The following is an 8,021-nucleotide window of genomic DNA, read 5'->3' as shown; positions in this document are numbered from 1 at the left end:
TGGGAGTGGCCGGAGTCACCATGGTCCAGAATCCATGTGGACTATGCAGGGCCTTTCCTCGGGGAGATGTTTCTAATCATTGTGGATGCTCATTCCAAGTGGATGGACATTTACCCTGTGAAATCCTCTACATCACAGGTAACTATAGAGAAACTGCGCCAGAGTTTCAGTGTGTTTGGACTACCTAAAATGTTAGTTTCAGACAACGGAACATGTTTCACAAGTGCTGAATTTGAGTCATTCATGAAGCAGAATGGAATTGACCATGTAAGATCAGCACCTTTCCACCCTTCTTCAAATGGGCTGGCTGAGAGGGCGGTCCAGACCTTTAAGGAGGGGATGAAGAAAGTCAAAGGTGATACCTTGCAAACCAGACTGTCCCGATTTCTGTTCAGTTATTGCATCACACCGCATGCCACTACTGGTTTATCACCTGCAGAGTTGATGATGTCACAGAGACTCAGATCAGTTTTGGACTTGCTCATGCCTGATGTGAAAACAAAAGTGCAGCACAAACAATTGAAACAGAAAGAAAATCATGACACCAAGAAAAGACTGAGAAGTTTCACACCAGGAGACAAGGTCTTCATCAGAAACTACTCCTATGGCCCGAAGTGGATTCCCGCAGTCATTGTGAGAGCATCGGGTCCAGTGTTTTACATTGTTACCATTGGATCAGGTCAAACTGTGAAGCGGCACGTGGATCAGGTGAGAGCAAGAGTGGCTGACACTGTTCCCAGTACACCAGACAGGGAGGTGGAGCCATTGCTTGACAAAGAATCAGTGCCTGAGTGCTGCTTGCCATTGGAGTTGGACACATCGCCACAACCTCCGGCAATGGAGTTGCCTTATGCTCCGGAGACTCCAGCTCCCGGAGACTCCTCAGTGACACCCGTGTTGCGACGTTCCCAGAGAGAGAGACGTCCACCAGAGACTTTAAAGGACTTTGTTAGGTAGTGTGAGATCTTCCAGAAATAGAGCAACAATGCGCTCTGATCTCACAGGAAGGACGTACCTTCCTAGTTAGAAAAAAAAAAAAGAGAAACATGGAAACCTATGTACAGTTGTATGGTTGTATGGTTACCTTAATTACATGTTGATTGCTTGTTAAGCATTCTTTAGATAAACAGCTATTTTGTAAGTCAAGGGAGTTGTTGACTTAAGGGGGGAGGAGATGTGGTATCGCAAGAAATAAGTGGTTATATAAATATATGAGTATACATAATAGTTATTATTCATAGATACCTACCTCCTAAGTTCCTGTTATTCTTCTGAAAGAAACAGAATGAGTGTGTTGTTACAATGGTAATGTCAGGAGAGGCAGTATTAGTTCTGTGTTACATTAATGTGTAAGGAAGTGGAGGAAGTGTGTGTCCTGTAGGAGGCAGTAGAAAATGGATGCTCATGTTCTGTACATGCCCTGAAAGAAAGGTTCAGTAAACCAGTGCAACGATACTCCGGTGTAAGGCTCAGTTATTGTATTTTTATTTTTTGAAGATGCAACAGGACCGTAAAAAAGGCGCAAATAGGACCCTGGAAACAAAGCTCCCCACAGGAGTTTCCGCACCGGAAGTAGCATATGCTAACGTGCACATAGTCATTTAAACGAACAGAAGAAGAAGAAAACCCCTGCACATGCGCGGTACGGATCGGGTAGACCCGATTTGGTCCGACTTTGCACATGCGCAGTAAGGATCGGGAGTCCTGATCCGTAACTGTCTTTTTATTTTTCGTTTTTGTATAAATTATATTGAAACATTTTAAGAGATACTTGTTATTCTTAACATCTTAACAGATACTCTGACCCATAACTACCATAAAACGCTTCGACCGGAAGTAGACACCTTTCGCGCATGCGGGGTACCGATCGGGTTTCCGGTACGGATCGGGTAGTGACAGGCCGCTCTGACTCACATGAGCCCCATACCCTTTTAACGACGCTATTTATAGAGTCAATTATGAGCTCGTGTTTTAGAAAAGTCCCTTGTCTCAAACAAAGAAACAAAGACAATTTTTATTTTTTAGTCCAAAGGTTGAGAAGTTGCTTAGCAGAAAGAAGAAGAAACTGAACTTTATTTGGAGCCCGAGCAGCTGGATGCGATATTCTGATGTTTGACTTTGTAACATTAAGCTTCTGTTGTCCTGCTTATAAGAGAGCCTGTTTAAGTGCAGTGTCAGTGACAAAAGAAAGGGGGAGGGGTACGCGTTTGTCATGAGACTTGAATATCAGCTTGACTACCCCTTCAGTTGGTGTGTAGTGGTTAGAGGGAGGATAAAGACAATTAATGGGACCTGTTTATAAGCAGCTGTAAAACCTCCATGTTTACCAAAGCATCCAGTCATGAATGGAAATGCACCATCTAATGCAAAAAATATATGGAATGAGCCCCTTTGTAAGGGCCATGAAGATGTATATTGCATATTAAATGTTGTGAGGACGCCATCAACTAACTGCTGTCGAAACTGAAACTCAATTTTATTAATATTATTATTAATAATCATTACGTTATCCGACTTTTTAATGTTAAACAAAACAGAAAAGGAAACATTTCTCTGAAAATGATCAGGCAAAGGCCTGGATTGAAAATGAGAGAAAAACAGACAATACTGAAAGAAAAAAGAATTATATAACTTTTGAAAACCTGGAGATCTGGATACTTTCACTTTCTGATGACAAGACTCTCGCTAAAGCAGAGAGAAGGTGTCAGGCGAGCAGTAATAATGCCTCCTGTAGCTCACTTCCTTTCAGTTGCTCAGCAAAACCACAGCCACAGGAAGAAGCTGCTTTTTCCTCCCAGTGTTTAAGATAACTCAGCCATTTGGTTTCTTTTGTTTTTCACTTTTAAGATATTCTCTAATCAAAATTGTTGCTCCGAGTTTTGCCTCAGATCTCAGAGTCTTCAGAGTTAGTCTGATGAGGAGGGACCTTTTCTTCCATGTAGGATCAACTGATTTTGTTCCAATTTAGTTTCCAGTTTAATTTATCATTTAGTTTGACCATATTAAAACTTTGTTTATCTGCTTTGTTGCCATCGAACAGAAAGCCCTTCTTTTTCAAAACGCAACATGTCATCCTGTGACAGAGGAAGAGGAGGAGGGTTTGACTTTGAGTGACTGTAAACTGCTGGTCTGATTTCACGAAGAGGCTCGATGGAGAAAACACCTCTGCTAACGCTGCTCTGTAAGTACATCGCAATGATTATAGCTGTAAAAAAGCTCTCTGATGTGTCTCCATCACAAACATACATTTTTGTGTAGAAACAAAGGAGTTTTATATAGATGAGGCGACACAGAGGAGGCCAAGTAGAAGGAAGAAGGTTAAAGAGGAAATCTGAAAAATTCATAATAAGTAAAGTCAGTGTAGATACTTGATTTATAGGTTAATGTGCAGTCTTCATACAGATGTGTGGCATGAAACTTTGTTGCATGAGAGTGGTGAAAATAAGACTCTTTAGGAACAGTTATAGAGTAAAAGCATACTTACAATAGTTAAAATGCAATATTCAGAACCACATCCATTACGTTAATGAGTCACACTTAATGATGTGTTAATGTGTCACTTTAATGTTATGTGAAAAACTAAGTACACCCCATCATTCACTAGCTACTGAAGCCCTCTTTAGTTTTTCTGTATGACGTCATCAGTCTCTAACATCATTATGGGGGAATATCGGCCAACTCTTCTTCACAGTCTTTTCACTTCATTGAGGTTTGTGAGCATCATAGCCAATCATCTCTCATCTCTTTGGTTCTTGCACTGTCATGATCTTTATTATCTAACATGCTAACTGAGGCCTGTGGAGTCTGACATGTAGCTCTTACAGTTTCTCTGAGCGCTGCAGAGTCTGACCTTGATGTAAATTTGCTGGGACATTCACTCCTGGAAAGATTGTGGCACTGTGTTAAAACACACCTGAATGCTCCGGACCAACAAACTTCCAAAATATCAGTTTGTCTGTCAAGTGCATTTGATCACCTGGCTGCTACCTTTGCTGTGTCCACACAGAAAATGATTCACAGTAACATGGTAATCATAGCCTGCAGAAAGTTTAAAATCAATGGTGCAGAATATTAAGGGATTATTTGCATCCAAAAATAACGGAGTAGAAGTAGAAAGCATTATTTAAACCAAACTGATCATATCTGTGGACGCCAGAGCTTTATTTATTGTTTTACATAAATTTAAACTAACCTGAAGATTTCTCATTTCTCTTTAGTTCTGATCTCACTGCTGTTGCACACAACAAACCCAGGTCAGTAACCTCACAGTAAGAGCTTCACTTAAATAAAACTGACTGTGTTTTATGCCGTATTAGTGAATTATGTCCTGTGTATTTCTCAGAGATGTTTATATTTTTATTCATTTTAAATGTTGCTGTTAGGCTAATATGACACGTCAGTAATTACTTATCACCAAATTCTTGCGTCTCTTGATTTTAATCATAAACAAAGCTGAAGATGATCAGGCTCCTGCAGAGACATTATTCTAGCAGTCTATCTGATCTCATCAAAGCCTTCTAACTGCATCACAACCTTAGTTTAAATCCCGAGCAGACTGAACATTTATCTTTTAAAGAACTGCTGGAAATGTTTTAGTTTGGTTTGGATTTTCTTGAAGATTCACCCCTAATGTTTGGCTGTGATTCACAAAATTGCTTGTGAAAGAATTAATGAATTAAAGAACTTATGTTTGAATATACTGTGTTCTGGGTTTTGTATGTCTCTTTAAGATTTTTTTATGAAACTTTGACACAAATAAAGTTATTACTAAAATAATAATTACATTTACATAATATATCCTCCTCACAGCTCGCCTGACTGTGAGTCCCAGCAGCTCTCAGTTCTTTAAAGGAGACTTTGTGTCTCTGAGCTGTGAGGAGGACGACAGCTCTGCTGGATGGACTCTGAGGAGAAACACAAGCAGAGACACCAGGAGTCAGTGTGGAGCTGACTGGGGGAGCTCATCTGGTTCTTGCTGCACTATCAGTCACATCATCCCACTCGACAGTGGAGTTTACTGGTGTGAGTCCAGAGAGGGTCCCATCAGTAACATGGTTAAGCTGACAGTCACTGGTAAGCTGAGTGTGTGGAGTTAGTGTTGATGAAGCTGTGTGTAAATGGATGAAATGCTGTAGTTTGTCTCTGTGTTGAGGTGGATCAGTGATCCTGCAGAGTCCTGTCCTCCCTGTGATGGAGGGAGATGACGTCACTCTGCTCTGTAAAAACAAGACTGGTCCCTCCAACCTCCCAGCTGCTTTCTATAAAGATGGCTCCCTCATCAGGAAGCAGCCTACAGGTCACATGACCATCCAGCATGTTTCCAGGTCTGATGAAGGCCTCTACAAGTGTGACATCAGCGGTCATGGAGAGTCTCCATCCAGCTGGATCACTGTCACAGGTGAGGAGCTTCACTCTGATTTCACCTCTTATTTCATCCACATATTCACCTGAACATGTGAGATTCTCTCTGCAGATAAACCTACAAACACAACCTCACCCACCACCTCTGTAACTCCATCCCCTACCTCTGCGCTGCCCCCTGACTCCACCTCCTTCCATCCTGTGATCAGACTGGTCTGTCACCTGATGGTGTTCACTCCATACTTCATCTCCACTTTCCTCATGGTGTCTTTATATCGACGCAGAGCCAAAGGTAACGCCACCAAAATGGATTGTTTATCAATTTTGATTGCTTTTGTGTTGTTAAAACCTGTCTGATCACCACATGTGACAGGAAATGACCTTCTCATCTCCAAGGTAATAACACCATCAGCCAGTGCTGAGCAGAGATTGGCTGAGGACTCTGATGACATTGTGGTGGTGACCGCTGAGCACCAGTTCTGAGCTGCACAGAGTTTCTGCTTCCTTAGTGGTTCTCATCGCATTGTGTGAAGTCATAAACCCTGCTTTGTTACTGTGAACCTCTGAAGTTTGCTTTGTTCTGTCGGCTCACAGCGTGAGGGTGTCACCAGTTACCGTAGCATGCGTGTTTTTCGACCATGAGAGGAAATCCACAAAGGCACAACTCTGCTGCTCTCTGTGCACATTTTTCTACAGACATCAAACTCATCACAGCCTGCCGACTTTCAGGTGCAGTGGAAACTTCTAGTGTGGCTTTACGTCAGCCATCTGTGGTGTGGTTGCTCTCAGCTTTGCCTGCAGCACCACCCTGGACTGTGAACTTCAAAAATTGCACTTCAGATTAACTGGACTTCCCATCTTTCCATCCCCTCTTAAAGAAGACAGCCCAGACAGAAATACTTTTGTATCTTTTTGCCTCTCTAACCTGTTATTCTGAGTCTCTTTTTCGTGGTTGCACAGGCTTGTTGTTTATCTTTTTGCCCTCATGCATCCAAATCTGAGAAAAAGCAGTTTTAGTAGGCCTAATTGAGGTTTTGGATCATCTAAGTTCTCACTCTCTTGGATAAGTTATTTATTTCATAAGAGCATTTATTTGATGATTGAGCAGCTGTACATGTTCTGGCGTCTTCTCAGGTCATATACCGCAGACACTGTGTTGTTTTATGTCACTGACTTTACAAGGACAAATATTTTTCTAAGTGAATGCAGTTTTGATATTCAGATGTGTTTTTATACCATGAAGAGAATTATAGATACTTATGTCTGTGTCTTGTTAAATAATAAAATGAATGTGACTGAAACTTTGAAACTTTGACATTAACTGAATCTGATCATTGATGAGACAAAAGTTCTGAAAGTTGACTCGCTGACCTTTGAACTCAGGGCTTTGTGGAGTGCAAACGGTTTCATATGAGCTGTATTCATGTTCAAAAAGGTCCTGTTGAGATCATCGTGTTCATGTTACTGTCAGAACCTGATCACAGACAAAGACTGATTGGTGTGTGATGTGACTGAGTGACTCTGCAAAGCACTTTGCATGACAGCACAACACCAGCAGGTGGCAGCACAGGAGGTTCAGCCTAGGCAGCCTAGTTTGACCTCTGACCTTTAATTAGAGAAAACTGTAAATATGTAAATACGATATATGTGTATATGTATATATGAATATATACTATAATATGTATATGTCTGTGTATATATATATATATATATATATATATATATATATATATATATATATATATATATATATATATATATATATATATATATATATATGATTATACAGTTAGATTTGTTATGGCGAGTAGAGCCATGACATACTTATGACCCCGAGCTTCTAATCAAAGGACAAGCGAGTTGTCTTATGTGCCAAAAATTTGGCTCCTATGCTTGTGATCGAGTTTTACATTTATTAAGCCACTGAAAAATTTGTTTGCTTGTGTTTAAGATTTCATCCTAAAGAGAATATTTTGATTTTATCTTGTCATCCATTTGTGCCATTAAAAATGAACTTAACTCAACTGAACTGGTTTCATGTCTTATGAAATTTTAAAGAATTTTACATATTCGTCATTTTTATATTGCTAGTTATATTTTCAAATAGCTCTCATAGGCCTTGAATTCATGATATTCTTGACTGAGAGTAGTACAATGCTCCTGTTACAATTAAATGTGCTATATAAATAATTAAACTATTATAAACTATTAAACGATTAAACTATTAGTACAACATACAGGACGTCTACCTGTCCGTGCCCGGCCACTCTCAGTGTTCCTTCACTCTGCCTCTAGACAACCCCCTCTAAACACCATCCCAATCACAAGCACTATAAACTACAGCATCTCTAATATGAAATTTAACTCATGTTACTAAATAGGAACAGGATCAACTAAATCCAGAGGATTATTGACACATCCTACCTGCAGAGGTAAACTCCAGGAGGAAGACAAACAGTGGTCCTACATTCCAGAGTAATACAGCTGTTACAGGAGGCATTCTCACATGAGCAATCTGACAATCCAGCTGTTTTTATGTCTCTATGTTCCAAATAACTCTGTGTTTATTAATTCTATATTCAGGTTTATAAAGAAACATGTTTTCTGAGCTAATGAATGACTGAATGGGGGGGGGGGGGGGGGGGGGGGGGGGGAACCAG

At 40.4% G+C, this 8,021-nt stretch overlaps 1 protein-coding gene across 1 annotated transcript; it reads left to right on the top strand.

Moving 5' to 3' along the window:
- Window positions 1-3,150: 3,150 nt before the first annotated feature.
- LOC146635264 (low affinity immunoglobulin gamma Fc region receptor III-like) lies at window positions 3,151-5,844 on the top strand. The gene is made up of 6 exons (XM_085345777.1): window positions 3,151-3,181; window positions 4,218-4,253; window positions 4,810-5,073; window positions 5,153-5,398; window positions 5,474-5,653; window positions 5,735-5,844. The coding sequence occupies exons 1-6, from the start codon at window positions 3,151-3,153 to the stop codon at window positions 5,842-5,844; spliced, it is 867 nt and encodes a 288-aa protein (XP_085201903.1).
- The last annotated feature ends 2,177 nt before the right edge of the window (window positions 5,845-8,021 follow it).

This window comes from Diplotaxodon limnothrissa, linkage group LG3, assembly GCF_057381915.1.
Source record: "Diplotaxodon limnothrissa isolate DT_005_m linkage group LG3, D_limnothrissa_male_GT1.1, whole genome shotgun sequence".
Classification (NCBI taxonomy): domain Eukaryota; kingdom Metazoa; phylum Chordata; class Actinopteri; order Cichliformes; family Cichlidae; genus Diplotaxodon; species Diplotaxodon limnothrissa.
The sequence above is the reverse complement of the archived record's forward strand: the minus strand, read 5'-3'. Positions and strand labels throughout refer to the sequence as shown.

What these genes read in the sequence shown, in the direction of transcription:
- LOC146635264 (XM_085345777.1), top strand. Translation starts at nt 3,151, where the DNA reads ATGGAGAAAACACCTCTGCTAACGCTGCTCT. An exon ending in ACCTCTGCTAACGCTGCTCT is followed by an intron (nt 3,182 to 4,217) that starts GTAAGTACATCG and finishes ATTTCTCTTTAG; the next exon opens with TTCTGATCTCACTGCTGTTG. An exon ending in CAGCTGGATCACTGTCACAG is followed by an intron (nt 5,399 to 5,473) that starts GTGAGGAGCTTC and finishes TTCTCTCTGCAG; the next exon opens with ATAAACCTACAAACACAACC.